Consider the following 21,323-nt stretch of genomic DNA (forward strand, 5'->3'; position numbering starts at 1 on the left):
AAAGTTAAAGTATTTATCATCACAGTTATTTCTGGATTTAATTTTAAAGCCTGAAAATTTTCAATGGGCAGGTTTGGGCAATAAGTACTAACTTTAAAAAGTCTATTTTTAGAGCATTCTTATCTGGTATCATAGTTACATATCAGGCTATGATATAATTATTGGCTTTTAAAAATAAGCAACTTGAAGGCATTTTTTTTTGCATGATAGATGCTCAATAAGTATGTTTAAAGAATGGATAAAATCTTCACAATTTAGTTATTTGCCCCAGGTACTTTTATGTTTTGCAGTTAACACTTTTGCACTAAAATAGACTGTTCGATCTGCTAGCATGCCAATTCCAGTTATACTAAGTTCAAGCTTCATTGCCTGCCTTTGTGTATTAGTGCAGAGGGGAGTTTTATGGATAGAGGAAAGAGGCAAATTGGATGACCAGGAGTTCTAAAGTAATTTCTGAAGCTTTTCCTAAAAGTTTAGAATTGTTTGAAATCTTGACCTTTTATTTCTGTGAGTTCTCTGAGGAGACGGTCTCTGGTTTATAACTCTGTTATCAGAAATGTCTGGCACTCAATAGGTCCTCAGTAAATGTTGAATGAATGAGTTGGTTGTCTTTGTGATTTATCCTCTGGGGACTTCTCTGCAATTATTTATCACTAAATTGGGGTAAAGGTGATCCTTGCCCAGTTTAAATGTTTGTGCTGGAGTATATAATTAGTGGTAAGGTACTGGGTGCTTTCATCTGATTATCTCTAATGACTGCAGTGACTTTGCTTGGTATTGTCATTGCCGTTTAGCAGATGAGAAAACAGGCTCAAAGAGGATAAATTACTTGAACACAGCTAGTAAAAGACAGAGGTAGGACCCCAGCCTGGCATGCTGCCTGTAGTCTGTACTCTTTATCTGCTCTCCCACAGAGATTAAGGACCTGGGCTCTCAGGATTAACAGGCTCTTCATGAATTGTTCTTGGTACCAATAAAGCTGGATATAGGAAATTCAACTTTGTGAAGCACAAAGTAAATAATACAGCACTGCATGCGTTTAGAAATTTTTCGAGTACTTCAGCTCTTCAGTTACTGGGTGGCCCTGAATCTGACCAAAAGTTTTCCCTGGGGAATATTCCAGTTGCTTAGGAGTTGGGGAGTAATGGAGGCTGGACGCTGGAGGAGAAGGACCAAATGAGAAAGGTGTAGGACGAGGGATCAAAGGTGGCTTGTTTGTTTTTTAATTGTAACCCATTTAAAACAAGCAAGGATAAAGATTAATGTAATGACTGTGCACCGACCACAAAGCTAACTAATTAAACCTTCATATTATGTTTGTTTCAGATCTTAAAGAAATAGAACATTACAGCTATAAGCGAGGCCCTGAGCACATTCCATTTTGTATTAGAGTTTTATTCATATGTTAGAGTTTATATTCATGTTGATAAATACAATTTTAGTACATTCATTTTTAACTGCTATGTAATGTTTTAGAGTATGAACATATCCATTTATTCTCTAGCTGATGACGATTTAGGTTGTTTCCAATTATTTTGCAGCATACCCAGTGGGACAGTGAACTTTTTTTTTTACTTTCTTCTCTGCACCTGTGTGTCTGCCTAGGAGAAGAAGCGCTGTGTATGTGCGCCTTCGGTTCTGCTGCATCTTCTCAGATAACACTCTCAAGTGGGGGCGGGTTTGCAGTCCTGCCACAGTGCATGAGTGCAGGAGAGATGCTAAGTGGGAGAAAGCAAGGAATGAGGAGGGGCATGTGAGAAAACCGAGTATTTTAAGAAAATCAGAAGTATATCAGCCCAGGAAAAGGAATCTCTTGCAGAAAAGGAAAGCTGTCAGTCTTGGCTCTTCATTTTCCTTCTTTAAGATCAAAAATGAGTTTTTATTGAGCTTAAACAAAGCTTTTGTTTCAAGTATGCTGAAAATTTTGCCTGATCACACTGTTCTGAATCTGCTGAGTGATCCATTACTTACTGGAATGCACCATGAGAACAAGCAAAATTGAATGGCTTCTTTATTTTTACTAGGGCAGGTGAAATTTGAAAAACGTATTGTAAAGAGGGGTAAACAATTCAGTCCTACCATTTAAAAAAAAGCCAAAATAACTTTCTTGTGTTGTATATTTTCATTTGGGAGTGCAATTTAAGTTGAACTTAGAATTGGGTCTTCTGAAGTGTTAAAAAATTCTAATTATGGAGCCAAGCCTTTGTTCCAGTCAGGGAAATTCTATGCACACTAAAAAACATGGTTTTATTCATAATGTTCTATTAACTATGTCCTAACCATGTCATCCCTCAGGCCTGTTAGCAGGAAATAAAATAAAAAGTTTTCTGTCAGCTTCCTCTTTTTCTTTTTCTTTTAATTGAAGAATCGCTCACTTACAATATTAAATTAGTTTCAGGTATACAACATAGTGATTTGATATTTTTATACACTACGAAATAAGGATAAGTCTAGTTTCCATCTGTCACCATACAAAGTTATTACAGTATTATTGACTATATTCCCTATGCTGTACATTGCATCCCTATGACTTTTTTTTTTTTTAACCTTTAGCCCCTTCCACTTTATTTTTTTTTCCTATGACTTATTTTATAACTGGAAGTTTGTACCTCTTAACGCCCTTCACCTATTTTGCCCATCCCCCCACTCCCTCCCCTCTGCCAGCTTCTTTCTTCTCTTTTTGCCCTTGTTCACTCTATTGTAATAGTAGTTAAGAAAATCTTATGATGCAGAAGCTTGTATAAGGAGGAAGCGGAAAGGGAAGAGAGGGAGAAGACACAGATCAGTGGTTTTCAGCACAAAGCTGGGTGGTGGGCTGCTACTGGTTAGTACTAATCAGAAGACGCTGGGTGTGCCGTTTGGCACAGATGACCCTGCGGTAGCACATGCTGGCGCTTCGTGAATTGGAGCCCATTCTTTTTTTTTTTTTTTTTTTTGCGGTACGCCGGACTCTCACTGTTGCGGCCTCTCCCGTTGCGGAGCACAGGCTCCAGACGTGCAGGCTCAGCGGCCATGGCTCACGGGCCCAGCTGCTCCGCAGCATGTGGGATCCTCCCGGACCGGGGCACGAACCCGTGTACCCTGCATCGGCAGACGGACTCTCAACCACTGCGCCACCAGGGAAGCCCCCCATTCTTATTTTTACATTTAGTGAGCCCTCTCTGCAGGGAAGAGGATTGCTTGTCTCCAAGGCCTTTTGCACACTACGGGAGTCTTTCCCTACCCACACTGTTCTCTCTGTGTGTAACATTCTCTCCTCTAGTCTTCTCCAGGTTAGTCCTATCCACCTTTGGTGGTTTTCAGACTTCTTATTCTCAGGATTCCTTTACACGCTTAAAAATTTCTGAGGACCCAAAGAACTTTTGTTTATGTGGGTTATATATATATAGATATATATATTTTTTAAAAATAAATTTATTTATTTATTTATGGCTGCATGGCTGCGTTGTGTCTTCGTCACTGTGCACGGGCTTTCTCTAGTTGCGGCGAGCAGGGGCTACTCTTCGTTGCAGTGTGCAGGCTTCTCATTTCAGTGGCTTCTCTTGTTGCGGAGCTCGGGCTCTAGGCACGAGGGCTTCAGTAGTTGTGGCTCGCGGGCTCTAGAGTGCAGCCTCAGTAGTCGTGGCGCATGGGCTTAGTTGCCCTGCGGCATGTGGTATCTTCCTGGACCAGGGCTCGAACCTGTGTCCCCTGCATTGGCAGGCGGGTTCTTAACCACTGCGCCACCAGAGAAGCCCTATGTGGGTTATATTGATCAACATTTACCATATTAGCAATTAAAACTGAGAAATTTAAAAATATTTATTCATTTTAAACAATAAACCCTGTTACTTTGTTAACATTAATAATATATTTTGGGCTTCCCTGGTGGCGCAGTTGTTGAGAGTCCGCCTGCCGATGCAGGGGACACGGGTTCGTGCCCCGGTCCGGGAAGATCCCACATGCCGTGGAGCGGCTGGGCCCATGAGCCATGGCCGCTGAGCCTGCACGTCCGGAACCTGTGCTCTGCAACGGGAGAGGCCACAACAGTGAGAGGCCCGCGTACCGCAAAAAAAAAAAAAAAAAAAAAAAAAAAAAAATATATATATATATATATATATATATATTTTTTTTTTATGAAGAATATTTTGTTTGTTTTGGAAAACATGGTTAGAAGACTGTTTTAGACATTGTTTTACATTTTATAAATGGGCTAGGAAGATGGCTGGATTCTCATATCTGCATTGGGTCTGTTGTGATATCACACCTGTGTAGCCTCTGGAACACTATTGTACACTCCTGAAAGAATGAAAGTGAAAAAGGCAAATAACATCTTAGTATTTTTTTGAAAATAGTTTGACCTCGTGGAGCCCTCTAAAAGGGTCTCAGGACCTCGGGGGTCCTGAATCTCACTTTCAGAATCATTGCTTTAGATCTCAGTTCTTTTGTCACTTCTCCAGCAAAGCCTTCCCTGACCTCCCTCACTAGGTCAAACTTTCCTATTTTATGCCCTAGTAGTACTATGTACCTCTCGTCTGTACCATTTATTAAAGTACCACCTTAACTTTAATGTCTGTTTCTGCTACTTGGCTCCTTGAGATTAGGGATCACATATGGGTTTTGCTCACAATTACATCCTCAGCCCTTGCCACAAAGGCCTGCCCTGTACTGGGCATTTGGTGCATATTTTAATAAATAAATGAGTTAATCAATTTAAATAAACAGACTTCTTGGATTCCACTTGATTATAGACTTTCCCTTAAAATGTAAGTCCTTCTCTAAATTGTATACCTGGTGTCTATATTCATAGCATATATTTATTTTCTGTTTTTTCAGACTGATTATTGCTAAGACTGTTGCAGGGCCATTACGCCCTGGATCTGTGCAGCATTCTGCTCATACTCTGTCTCACCCATTGCACCATGTTACAATTCTTTGTTTACCTTCCATTCCCCATCCCCCCCACTGGATTCTTCAGAAGCTTATTGAGAAAAAGGATTGTGACTTGTTTATCTTTTCAATCTCCTTATCCATGCCGCAGTAGCATATCTTAGTATATAGTAGACACTAATATTTTCCTGAATGTGTCAAATTGGATTTGAAGAGATACATACACTACAATTGCAAGTAAATGTAAAAATTTTGACCTAAGAAAAATCATGTTCCCAATGCATGGATTACTGACAGGTTATTTATTTCTGAATTGTTTTGCACATCAGAATACATAGGGTAATTCTGTAGGTATTCTGATTTCCAAGAAAGAATCATGGTGATCAGGTGTTTTTTTAAAAACATTTGTGGACTTCCCTGGTGGCTCAGCCTGCCAATGCAGGGGACACGGGTTCGAGCCCTGGTCCAGGAAGATCCCACATGCTGCCGAGCAACGAAGCCCATGTGCCGCAACTACTGAGCCTATGCTCTAGATCCTGTGAGCCACAACTGCTGAGCCCACATGCCACAACTACTGAAGCCTGCGCGCCTAGAGCCCGTGCTTCGCAGCAGGAGAAGCCACCACAATGAGAAGCCCGCGCACCGCAACAAAGAGTAGCCCCCAGTCACCGCAACTAGAGAAAGCCCAAACACAGCAGCGAAGACCCAACACAGCCAAAAATAAAGAAATAAAGAAATTAATTTAAACAACAACAACAACAAAAACATTTGTTATACGTGGTCATCATTCTGTCACAAGATATTTGAGTTATGTGCATGTCCCAAGTACTGTGGTGTGCAATGGGGATGTAGCTGTGAGCAGGGTATACTTGATCCCTATCCTCAAGGATGTATAGCCTAGCCATCTGGTTTGAGTCAGCAAACTTTTTCTGTAAAGGACTGAATACTAAATGTTGAGACTTTGAGGGCCATATGGTCTTGGTTACAAGTCAGCTCTGCATTGTGGCCCCAAAGTGGCCATAGACACCCTGTAAACAAATGAGTGTGGACACATTCCAATAAAACTTCATTTACAAAAATGGGAGAAGATTGGATTTAGCCCACAGGCTGTAGGTGCTGACTCTTGATCTAGTTGGTTTGTTTCTCAGTCTCCGTCTGACTCCTATATCCGGAGCACCAATTTTCATATTTTCAATGAAATTTTCATTGTCTTGTTTGCTAGAATTAGCTAAGGTGAAATTGTTGAAGAACTTGATCTCATGCAAACCACTAAAGCTAATTCTTGTTTTTTTCTTTTGAACTTTTATCCAGGACATTTTATTTCCTTACATCAAAGAAAATGTTAAAGAGTATCTGCAGACACATTGGGAAGAAGAGGAGTGCCAGCAGGATGTCAATCTTTTGAGGATACAGGTTGGGATATTTCTATTCCATTGCTTCTACATTCCCAAGGGTGTTAGAACTGAGGATGCCTAAAGACTTAGAATATTCTCTGAGCATATTTTAAAATAAGTGCTCTGGATTCACAGGGCACGGACGTTGTAGTGACTTGCCTGCTTAGGAATTCACAGTACCTAATTAAAAGGCCAGATATAATGACATAAATGGCAGTTTTTTGTCTCTACAATTGCCTCTTTCTGGAGCTATTTCAGTTGCATAAAATATCATGTATTTATAAAACTAAGTCATTTCTGGGTGGAATGCAAAAGGGTCTTGTGCCATCTCATCACATTTTTCATTAATGTCTCCAAGTGATAACAGCTCATCACCTCATTCTCCACTCTCTCCTCCTCATGGCGTGAGCCCCTGCTGGCCCTCCACAGAGTTCCTGGGCCCTCACACACCTCTCTCCCCAGCTCACATTCAGCCCAGCCTTCATACCCGCCTTCGCCTTCGTTACATGTACTTTGTTCTGCTTTGATCCCTCCCCAGTTTTCAGTCTTTCTCCTTCCACATTGTGTGCTGTGGAACTCCTGATCTGTTGTTTTTCTTATTAAAATTGCTTCATTGGCAAAGGTCTTACATGCTATGCAGAGCTAACTCTCTGGCTTTTTTGAGTTAATTTTCTACATTGGCAATGTGGAAGGCTTTCTGTAAATTCTGTAATGTTAGAAGTTAGGATTGGAAAGAGAGTCACATCCTTTAAGGCATGGGGCATTTGGGTTTGTTGAATTTTCTAGATAACTCAGGGTTAGTCTGAAACACTCCCTTCTTTACCTTTTTTTGCTGTCTCAACTCCTGTTGTTGAAACATACATACATATTCCCTCATTGTAGCATATAAATCATTGAGTCTTTAGGGATTGGACATACGCATTGTCATAGGCTAAACAGCTTCTGAATAGCTATTAAGGTTTTGCAAGATGTGGGAGATTGCAGGAGACTGAACGTAAACCAACCCCAGACATTGCTTCACTAGCTTCTTTTCATTGAATTCCAGGCATAAACTAATTTCACTCAGATTTTCTTTATTTCTTCCTCAGTTAGTTATAGTGCAGAGAAAAATGATCCGATTTAATTGAAGTCCTGGTTTGTTGATCCTAGTAAGTGAATCAACAAACCAGGTCTTACTATAACATTTTATCATTTTGTGCTATCTCTTTTCTCACACACAACATGCCTCTTGGTTTAAGTTTCAGCTTTAGTGATATAGGAAAGGTAAACTTATTGATTATAATCCAGTTTTTTTTAGGAATCATTCATATCAGTCCCAAAGCGTAGGATACTTTAATTTTAACAGGGCTCAGTGCTAAAGGTGGTTGGAGAAAGTTGGTCTGCTAGTTTTCAGGTATCCTTTAAGGGATCTTTTTAAAAATGAGTAAGAAACAAATTTTGTTTTGTTTATGATTTAAAGGCTGAAGAGGACTCCCACCTGGATGGGGCTGTTCCGATCCCAGCAGCATCTGGGAATGGGGCGGATGACCTACAGAGGATGATCCAGGCCGTGGTAGATAACGTGTGGTGGCAGATGTCTCTGGACCGGAAGACCACGGCACTGAAACAGCTGCAGGGCCACATGTGGAGGGCGGCATTCAAAGCTGGGAGCATGAAAGCAGAGTATGTAGCTCCTCAAGTGACTCTAAACACTTCACTAGCCACCAAAGCAAATACATTTTCCACTAGTCCCCTCTCTCCAGTGTAAAGTTGCATGATTTGCAAAGTAGGTAAAGTCAACGTTCTTTGTATTCCAACAAGTGAGTGTTTTATTTTGCTTTGTTTTTTCAAAGCTGGGATAAAGCATTTCACCCAGATAAATCCCCCAGGCCCGTGTCTGGCTTTGTGTGATGGTTGGAGACTTTTAACCCAAGTCTAAAACAGCTTCCTAGATGTAAATCAACTGTACTCCAATTAAAAAACAAAAAAAACAAAAACAAAAACAAAACCCCACACACAAAAAAAACAGCTTCTTAGAAAATGGCGACTTCCTTGAACTAAGTCATATCTGATCCTTAGTGTACGAGTGACAGCACGGTTGGGCTGCTTCCCAGGATTGATAGTTAGATTACCTGCTTTCTGCTCTGTTAGAGAAGTAAGAATGCTATAAAATTATGCACCCCGTCACTGTGGGGTTACTCAGTGTCAGCAGTGCCACTTTGTTCTGTGCTGTTACAGCAACTTCCAGACCTCGGAGTCTTGATTGTGGGGTTCCTAAGAGCACTCCTGCCGAAGGAGACTCGTGAGTCCTATATTGCTATGTCAAGAAATCTTAATAAGTTGCTGCCACTAAGGATTTCAGGGCATTGCCTGATGTAAACCCTAAGATCCAAGACTGTTACTAGCTGCCTATATTTCTTTTGTTTTTCTGTCAACTGAGATGCCATTCCTTTATGTACTTTACAAGGGGCTTCCACCGTTTAAGGATGCTTTAGAATTTCAGGATAAGCTGGTGATGTGGAAATAAATATCAGTTAGTTCACTTGGTAAAACACTCAAAGTATTGGAGTCAGGAGATGATGCTCACGGGAGTTAGCCCATCCTTCTCCTGGTTTTAGTTCCTTAATTATAAAACCAAGGACTTGAAATAAATCATCTTTGACTTCTAAGCCCTGCTTTGGAGCAATAACAATCTGCAAATTCAACATGGACTAATCCTGTCTCTGAGTGCAAAGTAACACAAAGTAACTCACAGTTACTGCTTGTTTTGAACTAGTAGGTAATCCCTTTTCTTCAATTTGTTCAATATTGTTTCATCCAGTAGAAGACTTCTCTGACATTTTCCAGTTAATCTTTTATAGATGACTGGTTCCTCATCCCAAGATTCTTGTACTTCCCTTTTCACCCATCTCCTGTGATGTTGTCTACTGTAGAGTTGGTGAACAAGACTGTCAGGAATCATTGCTGATTAGCTAATGTGAAATGGTACATGTCTGTTAACTGATCTGTTACATAATTTTTTTTCTGTATAGTAAAACCGAAGGTTTTCTTAGTTCTCAAGAAATGTAGTTCTGTTTTCTAGCTAATCAAAGGTTAATAGCTTTGAGCCTCCAAACATTTTTTTAATTGTTTGGGTGTAGATCTTTCTAAAAGCATTAACATGCTCTCTTAAGGCACACTGGATATAATTGAACCTTTTCTCGTCATGAATTATATCAAAGGCACACAACAGTAAACTAGTATTGTTGTTTGCTTTTTTGAATTTCTTGGGAATTCAAAAAATCCCTTTCTCAGGGAACTGTATTCAATATCTTGTGATAAACTATAATGGAAAAGAATCTGAAAGATAATATATATATATATATATATGACTGAATCACTTTCCTGTATACTAGAAACTAACACAACATTGTAAATCAACTATACTTCAATTAAAAAAAAATTCCTTTCTTATTTTATCTCTTTATCTGTAATCACTTTTTACTGCCCTTAGTGTGGCTGTCTGTCAAAAACTTTCTCCCCTCGACCTAAATTACTGCTTCTAATCTACTGTGACCCTGGAACTCTGGGGACACGCTCATTAGATCTGCAGGAGTTCACAGTCTCATGGAGGTGCTTTTCCTGGCGACCATTTGGACACAAATAGAGAAACTTGTGGCAGCTATTTGACTGGTTTTCATTTGGCTGGATAACGTGTTCCTTCATTTCAACTTGGTGGTCTTCCCTCTAGGTTCTTTGAAGATGTGGTTCCAGCAGTCAGGAAATGGAGAGAGGCTGGAATGAAGGTGTATATCTATTCTTCAGGGAGTGTAGAGGCACAGAAACTGTTATTTGGGCATTCTACAGAGGGAGATATTCTTGAGGTAGGTTACCCGGTTACTTTGTTTTTTTGACACCATCAAAGCATAAAACAGTGAATGTGAGTGCTACAGTTATAAGCTAAGCAGCATTCAGATAATTGCATTTACATATGCTATGCAGGTTGTAAAAAAGAAGTGGAAAAACTGGGGAATACATTGTGGAAGGGTGAAATGTAGCTGTGGTACCAATCTTTGCATCAGAGGTTCTTAAACTTTGCTGTGCATAAGGACCACCTGAGGAGTTTGTTAAAAATGTAGATCCCTGGGCCCTGTTTCCTGGCAAATCTATATCAGCAGGTCTGGGCTACGGTTGGGAATCTGCATTTTCAAATATCTACCCTAAGTGATTCTGATGACAGTAGTATTAGAACCATATATATATCTCTCACAGATAAATAAGACCTAAGCTAGCTTGTAAATCAGCTATCTTGTCAGTATTAGAAAATCATCAACCCAAAGGAAAGGAAACTAATGGCTTCGTTTGGTTGTTTAAAGTATTAGGTAAGATGTAAAAGAGTGGCTCATGCCACTGTCCCTCACAAAAGGGCACACAGACTTCTTGAATGCAGGGGAGTCCATGGTGGATTCATTTGTTTCTGGTACTTTGGAGAGAGACAGATTTTATTTTAGCAGAATCAGCATTCTTCTGTAAGAGAACTGTGCATGTTATTACACGGTGATTACTTAAGGCCTCCTATTAACATTCCTTGTACCTGAGAAAAGTCCTGCTAGCTTTTCTGTCCCACAGTCCCTACGTCCCCTGGAAGACAGGGTAGTCATTGGAAAAAGGGACTACATTTATGATTATAAAAAGAAATGCTGACTAACTGAATACAGGCTGAAATTAGTGATTCACAGTAGTTTACTCAGCCAACTATTTTTTTAAAATAAATATTTATTGACCCTCTACCATGTGCAGAGAACACTTCGACTTTGGAGATTGTCATAGTCTCATTTTACCTTCCTGCTTTTCCTCTTAGTTCTAAGTCAAATATTAAATCAGTAGTAAAACCCTTTAATTGCTTGTTAACTATTCTCCTCTGAACAGATTAAGCTTCTTTTCTGCTCTCTCTGATGAAATAGACAATAAGGTGATAGTAGACAGGACACAGTAATTACCCTCCGAGTTCAGTAATAAAACTTTATTCTACACTTGCTTAGTGTGAGGCAGACTTGAGAGAGAAAGAAAATATGCAAAACAATTCTTAACTTTAAAAATCACAATATTAATATTACCTTAATTTATCTTTGTTAGGCTTATTTTTAGTTTGTGAAAAGTTCTGAAAATATTCGAAAGATCACATCGTAATAGCTGATCCTAAATGTGAACTTATTTTAATGACTGTTGGTTAAATTAGTAAGTTATATATTTGACCCCAATTATTTCTAAGATGTCAAGGGTATATATGAGCTCTTGGGTAGAATTTAAAAATGTTTTAATTAGAAAATGAAGGTTTCTTGGAAGTAAAGTAATAGCTTACTAATTAGGCAGTTTAGAGAAATCTGGTCATTCTGGGGTCAAAAGGACAATGTTGAGAACCTTTCATCGGGTGAAACCCAGTCTAATAAGTAGTTTGAGTGAATATAGTGTTTTAAGGATAGGAAGTGGGGCATATATATTTTAAAAGATTTTGGATATAAAATTAATGCTAATGGAAGAAGACCAAGATTATAAAATGATCTTATATACATTGAATTGGTAGTTTTCTTTTTCCAAATGTTTATTTCTATAAAACCTTAGTTTACATTTACTTTTTGTAGCTTCCATAAAGTTCTCTATGAAGTAGTCTTACAGGGAATATTTGTCGAGTGGATGAAGTCACTATGATTATTGAGTTGTTCAGAGAAAAGGGATGAGAGACAGAGGGGCTGGGTTGCGTGTGTGTTTGTAGCATCGTTCTTTGCCCTTCCCTGTGTCCAGCTTGTGGACGGTCACTTTGATACCAAGATTGGACACAAAGTGGAGAGTGAGAGTTATCGAAAGATTGCCAGCAGCATTGGGTGCTCAACCAACAACATCTTGTTTCTGACGGACGTCACCCGAGGTGAGTAATCTGACTTCTTGCACTGTACACTCCAGGGTGGGAGCCGAGCCTGGCACTGCACACGCTTTGCCTTCGTAAAGAAAGTTTATGTGGGTAGCCCTGGAAAATGAAGCAGGTTTATAAAAGGAAACAGTGAAACAGCCAACCCACCTCCCTCTCCATCTACCCATCATTGGGGGAAGTGGCATTGGAAAGATGAATTATTCTCCTTTTAACATGAAATGGGGAGATAACAGAGGCAGCCAGCCATAAGGGTGGGAAGGAGCATGCAGCCAGGGGTATGAGGGTGGGTGTGTGGCTAGTCCAGCACAGGCAAGTCACAGCGGACCTGCATCAAATGTACTTAACAGCAGTGAGATCAGCTATACACCCTCAGCAAAAAAAAGTGAGAGAGAGAGAGAGAGAGAGAAGTCTGTAGTTGGAGCGATTTTGCCTCATTGTCCTGCTGGCTGATGAGCACTGCCCCTCAGCGAGGAGGAGCCTCATTTCTCCTTTCCCTCAGATGGGCTCAGGCCCCGGGAGCCCCTCATGTTGTAAACCTCAGCCTCACTGCACACGGATCTCATGTTTAAAGATTGGCATCTTTTTTAGCCAGCATGGCCCTCTTTATATTATATACAGTGCATTAGCACATGCATTATCACTGTAAGGAGTTCCCGTTGCGGAGCACAGGCTCTGGACGCGCAGGCTCAGTGGCCATGGCTCACGGGCCCAGCCGCTCCGCGGCATGTGGGATATTCCCGGACCAGGGCATGAACCCGGGTCCCCTGCATCGGCAGGCGGACTCTCAGCCACTGCGCCACCAGGGAAGCCCTCAAGAGCAGTTTTGACCAAACGTAAAGCATACGCTCAAGCATCTATCTGTGTGAGAAGATGAGTCCTCCAGAGAATTACAGAAGGAACCGGTAGTGAAGAAGGAAGCAAGCAGCAGCAGGCAAAGAGGTTGGGGGGTGCTGGGGGAGGTGGGTGTTCTCTGTCCCTGGCTGGGGAGGCTTTCCCAGACTCCCCCAGCTGGCTGCAGCCTTTGATCTTGTGGTCATTTTCGTTAGAGTCTGTGCATCTCTCGGGGTCCTACTTTGGTGTATTTGTAATTGCACTTGTGTTGGAGGATAGTTTTACTTATTTGTGTTTCTTCCACTCATCTTGGATCGTAAGTTTTACCCTTCGTTTACCCATAGAACAGGGCTTTGTGTACTGTGCAGCCGCTCTGATACACTACATCTATTTCACCAGGCTCAAGAAGGGAGTTAGGGAAAAGGGGCGGAGGGCAGGGGCGCTCTCCTATCTGGTGGCTCCGAGGGACTCCTGGGCCCCGTGGAAGCAGCTTCGGCAGTCTGTAGTTGACATTCCTCCCTCCAGCCCTTCTGTTCGTTGTCGCAGAACTAGAGTCACTCCCAGTCACTGGGACTTTTCAGAGATGTCACCTAAAGGCAAACCCAGGCTGCTAGCAAAGGCATCTTATCTGTGCTAGCGTGTGTGAGTATATTCTTTGTCTGCTGCTTTGGTTTATCATGTTAGGTATGATCTGTAGGCATATAAGCAAATATATACTCATTTGTGAAGCAGTTTAAAAAAAAAATCTTAACGAGCATAGGTCATCTAATGCCTTCAAGAAGTCATAATGTGTTTTCCAGACAAAGAGTGGTAGACAGGCTTAATTTTACGTGACGTACAGTTGACATTCAGTAACCGCTAATAGCTTTGTTAAATTTCAATCCTCGGTGAATCTAGCCTGGAATTTTTGATCTAGGGAGATGGTAGCAAATCACAGCCATTTGTTGTTTTGAGTTTTGAAAGCTCAGTAGATTTAGCGGGGACCTGCCCCTGCTGCACGTCCTGATTTGGGTCAGCCTCAAAGTGCAAGGGTTCTACAAACTGTCATCTTATTTTTCTGCATCCTGGAAAGCTTTGCATTTGCGTGTCTAACTGCACTGAAGGTGAGAGACAGACGCGTGGACACACAGCTTCAAGGTTCACTGTGTAACCAGCTGGCCAGGCTACACCCTATGTACCAATAGCCATTTCACCTGGCCTCTGCTTTGAACTATCAGCATACTGTAAATGTTTGCCTGTCATATTTCTGTGTATAAACCATTTACTGATTCAAAGCTACATTTTACCCTCTTCCTTGAATGGCTTTTTGGGGCTTTGAGTGGTGGGCTGGGGAGGTCGCTTTACTATCTGTGTAGATAAAGGTGTGAGGAATGATAATTTGAAGACCTTTTGCTTTGTTTTGCTCCCTATGCAAAGGAAATAGGCCTCTTTCTGGTGAGTTTAGCTGGTTTAACCCGTGAATTGCTTTTCTTTAGTCATTCATGTAAACAGGGCTGTTGGAGATGAAAATCCATGGTTTGCCCTATATTTAATTCCGCTAGGATTTTGAACGGTGAGTGTCTGCAGGCTTAGAATTAGAGATCTGCTTTGTGGCTGGAGCTCCCGACAAAGTCAGCCTGTCCCAAGCATTCTGGGATTGAATGCATGATTCAACCTGTGATCCCCAGACCCTCGCCTTATTCCCTGCTTTTTGGTTACTGCTAATAATTGTAACCCCTGCCTGAAGACCACTTATAGTTTCTTCATATTCTTGTCTTTAGCCACATTTTTTTTCTAGTTGCCATCATAGTACATCTATAATTTCAGGTCTTTCTCTTTTCACTTAAGCCATATCCTTAGGTTGCAGTCCCAGAAATTATTCCTATTCTCTTTAGAGACTAGAGATAATCTCCAAGTTGTCTCTCCTTTGAGTCCTCTGCAAGGAGGTTTTATTCCTGCCCCTCATCTTCTGCCAGCCCCACTCCTGCTTAGGCAGTAGGGCCAGACCTGGGCTCACCTGTAGCTGGGAGAGGGTCAGGCACCTGGCTGCCTGCCTTGCTCTTTTCTATTGTCTCTGATCCTGTGTTTTAGTAGCATGTGTCCAGACTTCCACTGCCAAGGCAGAGTGGAAGACTAAGTTGATATCCCAAATAATACTCAAATATAAAAGAGAGAACTGAAAGATTTTTTCCCTTTGGAGGGAAAGAAAAAAGAGGTCCAGGGTTTGAAGTCAACAAGTGTCTCAATAATATATGAAAAGAGCAAATAGCTGCTTAAGGACAAAAACTTGCCCCATGGTGATCTTGGTAAGAGGCTGAATGTGGAACGGTCACTAACTAGTAAGTCCCACATGGATAGTGATGACTCAACTTGGTTGAGATCCTGGGTTGCTGGTCCAGAGGACTGTGCTTGAGGCAGCCAGGCTGGGAACTTGGGGTGCATGGAAGACAGTGCCTTTGCTGCTGGAGTGAATGGCATCTGCACAATTTGCCTGAGGAGGGGATTTTGGAGCACTGTTTTTGCTCTGGGAGGTGACAGTCCTTTCATAGGAGGTGGGTAGGTGCAAGAGACAGCTCTGCCCCATTTACTCCTTCTTAGTACTGCTGCCCTTTAATTAATGCATTCCGTTGCTGTGGCTGTTTTCCACAGACTGAGAAACTACTGGGGTTTCTTATTACACCAGATCTGAATTGCAAAGAATGTGTTTCAGATTCTTCCCCAGTTTTGCTCTATCTGCCCAAGTATGCCCCATCTCTGTGACCACAGACCTGTGTCCTGTGTCCATTCTCCTACTGTTTGCACATGTACTTTATGTCTGCCTGCAATTCCTCCTTCCTTGAAATTTCTGATCAAAACTTAGTCTCTGGGCTTCCCTGGTGGTGCAGTGGTTGGGAGTCCGCCTGCTGATGCAGGAGACGCGGGTTCACGCCCCGGTCTGGGAGGATCCCACATGCTGCGTAGCGGCTGGGCCCGTGAGCCATGGCCGCTGAGCCTGCGCGTCCGGAGCCTGTGCTCCGCAACGGGAGAGGCCACAACAGTGAGAGGCCCGTGTACCGCAAAAAACAAACAAACAAACAAAAACAAAATAAAACAAAACAAAAAAAACTTAGTCTCTGTGCAGAGGAGTCATTTGTTAAATTGCAGGTCCTAATTCAGTAGTTGCACATTGGGGAACCTGACATTCTATATTTGTAACAAGCTTCCACGTGATTTCCACACTGCTGGTCCAGGGACTACATTCAGAGCAGCAATGCTCTAGAGCAGGAGTTGGCAAAATTGTTCGGTAAAGCAGGGGTCCCCAGCCCCCTGTTAGGAGGCGGGCCACACAGCAGGAGGTGAGTGGCAGGCGAGCGAGGGAAGCTTCATCTGCCGCTCCCCGTCACTCGCATTACCGCCTGAACCGTCCCCCACCACTGCCCGGTCCGTGGAAAAATTGTTGTCCATGAAATCAGTCCCTGGTGCCAAAAAGGTTGGGGACCACTGCTGTCAAGGGCCAGATAGTAGCTATTCAACTCTGGTCCTTGTAATGCAAAAGCAGCCACAGATAGTACATAAGTAAGTGGGTGTGACTGTGTTCCAATAAGACCATGTTTACAAAAACAGGCGGTGGGCCATAATTTGCTGACCCTTGTTCTAGAGCACAGACCACAGAGTCTGACACACGATTTCAAATTTCAGTTCTACCACTTGCTAGCTCTCAGTTTCTGCATCTGTAGAATGGAGATAGTAATACTAACAACCTCAGGGTCGTTGTGAAGATTTAGATGGGAATGGAAGTTCCAGGAAAGCAGGAACTTTGTTTTGTTCACATATCTCTGGTCCTAGAATAGTACCTGGCACATAGTAAGTGCTAAATTAATACAAGGTATTAGCTATTATCTTTCAGATGGACACAAAATGAGGAGGGGTACGTAACCCAAGACATATTAGAGATATCCCCTCAAATACATAGCTTACTTAGTTTCATTTGACTAGTCCTGTTTTTACTTCCACGCAGTCACTGATCTTAAAACACTCTTAGTCCAATGAGGAGAGAGACAACAGGTAATAACATGTCAAATCGTATTGTCTTGATAGGACTAAATACAGGGTGTTAATGGAGCACATAGGATGCTCTAATACAGATGGTAGTAGCTCTAGAAGATAGAATATTTGAGCTGAATTTTGAAGAGTAGGAATTTGCCAGACAAAAAAGATGGGCAGTCTAGCCAAGGGTTGTGACATGTTTGGGCTCCAGGTGTGAGAGTAGGTATTTCAGCCTGATTAGATCCTGGGATTCCATTTGCCCCATATCTACTTAATTGGTATTATTCCTGGCAGCCTGTCCTTTGGGAAGGAGCTCAGTTCTCTGTAGGACTGATGGGAGAGAATGGAAGAAAGCTGGAGACATGGCTCTGTCTTTGTGCATTCATAAGTACTTAATAAAGCTTAGAAGTCTAGGACACACTGCCCTCCTTGTCTGTCAGTACAGTTAGTTATGCATTTGAAAAAAAATTTTATGGAAAAATTAAAACTTATATAAAAGAATAATAAGTCCACCCCCTGTGCTTGTCTTTTAGCTTCAACAGTTATCAAATCTGGACCAGACTTATTTCTTACATTCCCACATCCCTCTGATTATTTTGAAGCAAATCCCAAACATCATATTCTACCATTTCTGACACATATTTGGATTTTCGCAGAGGCCAGCGCTGCTGAGGAAGCTGACGTGCATGTAGCTGTGGTGGTGAGACCTGGCAACGCGGGGTTAACGGATGATGAGAAGACTTACTTCAGCCTCATCACGTCCTTCAGTGAACTGTACCTGCCTTCCTCAACCTAGAGGAGGAGTTCTAAGGAAGACCAAACTGTCCTCACAGAGTTGTCCCTGTAGTCTAGTTTTATTCTAATGGTAAAAGTAACTTACTTAAAAAATACATATATACACATACATAAGGTATGTAAGTGTGTGTATGTTCAAATTACCTTTCACAAGCACGTAAGTGGGAAAAAGAATCTCAGTTCAGTGAAAAGGAAACTTATTTAAAGATGATGCTTTATATGTAGAAATTGTTTGAAACCACAGCTCTAACCATTATTGAGGGCGAAATATAGTTGATAGAAGGAATTACTACTATACAGGTCAAATGTGTTATGTTTATCAAGTCATGTACCAAAATAGAAGGGTAGGTTTGAGAAGTTACTCAGAAGCCTGGTTATTTTAAAAACTAGAAGTATTTCGAAGACATTCCTAGTAATAATCTACTCCCCTTTTAAATTGTGAGTTAGAAGATTACAGCAACTGAATTTCAAGCTATTAACCTCCCTATTTACAAATGACAAAGCTATTTGTTTCTGCTCCAAAAGAGAGCAAAGTTGGGAAAGGAAACTCATTTGAGTCTTGATTAATCATATATCTGTTACTTAAGAAACTTGCTAATCTTTGTGGTACCCACAGCAAGCAGTTGCCTTACCAGTGAAAAAGATGCACTAATGTAACAGCTAAAATAAGAAATGTGCTTCCTAATGTTTAACAAAACAGTCCTAATCCTGTCACTTATCACAGATTTCAGAGTTAACCTTGCTAACTGCTTCTTAACACAGTTTGAGAACATATGTTAATTGCTGTTTACTATTAAAAAACAAAAGGTTCGCTGAAATTTGTCCATAAGACCTAGAAGAGCCCTAATATCTAATATTTTCTCTGAAATGGATGTGAGAAATGTAAATTTTATAACAGCATTATTTATCCTAGTTCAGCCTAATAGGATGTCATGTCAATTTCGTGTGGTAATTAATAAAAACATTTTCTTCTTTACTCAGTTGTTTTTTTTTAAAATAAATTTATTTATTATATTTATTTATTTTTGGCTGCGTTGGGTCTTCGTTGCTGCATGCGGGCTTTCTCTAGTTGCGGCGAGCGGGGTCTACTCTTTGTTGTGGTGTGCAGGCTTCACATTGCGGTGGCCTCTCTTGTTGCGGCACGTGGGCTTCAGTAGTTGTGGCTCACAGGCTTAGTTGCTCTGTGGCATGTGGGATCTTCCTGGGCCAGGGATCGAACCCGTGTCTCCTGCGTTGGCAGGCGGATTCTTAACCACTGCTCCACCAGGGAAGTTCCTTCACTCAGTTTTATGTAGGTTTGCTTACTGCCATAAGCAGAAGAGAACCTGAGGAGAGATTGGACAAATAAGAATTTTAGTTTAGGTTTTTGCCTTAATCTTGTGTGTGTTTGTGATATGTGTGAATATGCATGTGTGTGTTTTAATGGAATGCCAGTAGAAAACCACTGACTATCATTTGAGTTATATATACATATATGGCTAACCTTAGTGGTTATTATTTCATTTGGATAGTAAACATTCAAGATATGAGTAGATTCCTTAGATTTTTGAGAACCTTATATTTGAGGTATATAAGATAATGCTTTAAGGAGGCAATTATTCTCCTAATTAATCAAGAAAAACTAATGAATCCTGGAGGAATAATTTTGGGGATGCTTTGAATAAGGAAAAGGAAGTAACCTTGCAAATGTGAGAGGACAGGGAATATAAAAGATTTTATGTTGACAGTTTTTATCTTCTAGTAGCTAATTAAGAAATATAAGGACTATGAAGATATAGAAGAGTAGTGAAAGGGGAATGAATTTAAGTAAAACTTAGAAATGGGAGTAATTTGTAAGTGATGGTAAAGCCACAAATGGTAATTAAAGGATGAACTTCATAAGTTTCTGAAAAAGTTATGAGAAGGCGACAGAAAAGGGGTCTCTTAATGATAGTAAATGAACAATTGGAAAATTAAGGAAGGAAGGAAAGAAAATTATGCACCAGGGACTAGATTAGAAAGGAATTAAAGGAAAAGGAAGATGCTCAGTATCTAGCCAGCAGAGAATTGAGCTGGAGAAGTATCTTAGTCCATCTAGGTTGCTATAACAGAATTCCAGACACTGGGTGGCTTATAAACAACAAAACTTTATTTTTCACAGTTCTGGAGGCTGGGAGGTCCAAGATCAAGGTGCTGGCAAATTCAGTGTCTGGTGAGAGCCTGTTTCCTCACACATGGCTATCTTTTTCACAGTAACCTCACATGGCAGAAGGGGTAAAGCAGCTTTCTTGGGCCTCTTTTGTACGGACACTAATCCCTTTCATGGCCCCAAAGGCCCCACCACTAATACATCACCTTGGGGGGACACTAACATTCAGTCTACAGCAAGAGACATTTACTATCCATGATAAAAAGGGTACCAGAAAAACTGTGTAGTTTATACTGAGTAGCTGAAGATGGAAATAGATTAAAAAATTAAGAGAAAGTTGCAATATCAGATTCAGTTTCTCAGAGTGGGGTGTGAAGGAAGGGAAAAAGAAGGTGAGTGGAATATTTCTGAGGTTTTAGGAAACGCATTCATAATTAACGTGATGGAAAAGGATCTTAGGAAGAACTTGAGTCATAAAGTAGGCTGGTCATGAGGAAGGGAAAAGTGCCTAGAGAGTGGGTAGTGAGCTAGGAGGTGAGTCCAGATCAAATCATGATCCTTAGTAAGGGAAAGGGAAAAAAATTCTCACCTCTGCAATTTCCAGAAACAGACAAAGTTACTAAATTTTCTCAGCATCTTGTCTGCAGAGAATGCAGGGGACAAAGGTCTCAAAGTTGTGGCTCTTGTTATTCCTATTTGTTAATCCAGATCTGCCTTAGTTGTGCTCTTTCCCTCAGGGGCACTGATTTCCAATCTTGGGTCAAAACCCAAGTTGGTTTCTTAGAAGCCTCAGGCGTCTTTAATCTTATCAGCACTTCTGGGGTAGCAGGGCTTCCTGTTTGGCCTTCTGCAAGGCTGGCCTGAGTTGCTAAGCCTAACTGGTGTCCATTTAGTTCATGGTGGCACAAGAAGTTGAGAGCCCAGCGTTTTATCACCAAGACAGGTGCACAGCAGGCTTTGCCCAGCAGATGGTGCTGTTTCTCTAGAGACTAGCAAGTGTGAGGCCTCCCCAGACACAGCAGATGGGAGCTAGGAGGTAGCATTAAGAGGGGAAAATGAGTATATTTATTCTTAAAAACCATAACATGGGGCTTCCCTGGTGGCGCGGTGGTTAAGAATCTTCCTGCCACTGCAGGGGACACGGGTTCGAGCCCTGGTCCAGGAAGATCCCACATGCTGCGGAGCAACTAAGCCCGTGCGCCACAACTACTGAGCCCCCATGCCACAGCTACCGAAGCCTGCATGCCTATAGCCCGTGCTCCACAACAAGAGAAGCCACCGCCATGAGAAGCCCACGCACTGCAACGAAGAGTAGCCCCACTTGCTGCAACTAGAGAAAGCCCGCACGCAGCAACAAAGACCCAATGCAGCCAAACAAACAAACAAACAAAAAACATAACATGATATCGCAAAA

General features: G+C 41.5%; 1 protein-coding gene across 1 annotated transcript in view; it reads left to right on the forward strand.

Annotated features, from left to right (window-relative positions):
• ENOPH1 (enolase-phosphatase 1) overlaps positions 1 to 17,782 on the forward strand; it is a gene marked incomplete at both ends in the record, with an annotated part of 31,893 nt that extends 14,111 nt beyond the window's left edge. The window contains 5 exons of the mRNA XM_079705540.1: positions 6,181 to 6,282; positions 7,723 to 7,925; positions 9,973 to 10,105; positions 12,024 to 12,147; positions 17,643 to 17,782. Coding sequence (XP_079561666.1) covers positions 6,181 to 6,282; positions 7,723 to 7,925; positions 9,973 to 10,105; positions 12,024 to 12,147; positions 17,643 to 17,782 — 702 coding nt within the window. The remainder of the gene's footprint in view (positions 1 to 6,180; positions 6,283 to 7,722; positions 7,926 to 9,972; positions 10,106 to 12,023; positions 12,148 to 17,642) is intronic.
• Between the last annotated feature and the right edge of the window lie 3,541 nt (positions 17,783 to 21,323).

Source organism: Hyperoodon ampullatus (genome assembly GCF_949752795.1).
Source record: "Hyperoodon ampullatus genome assembly, chromosome: 1".
Taxonomy (NCBI): Eukaryota; Metazoa; Chordata; class Mammalia; order Artiodactyla; family Ziphiidae; genus Hyperoodon; species Hyperoodon ampullatus.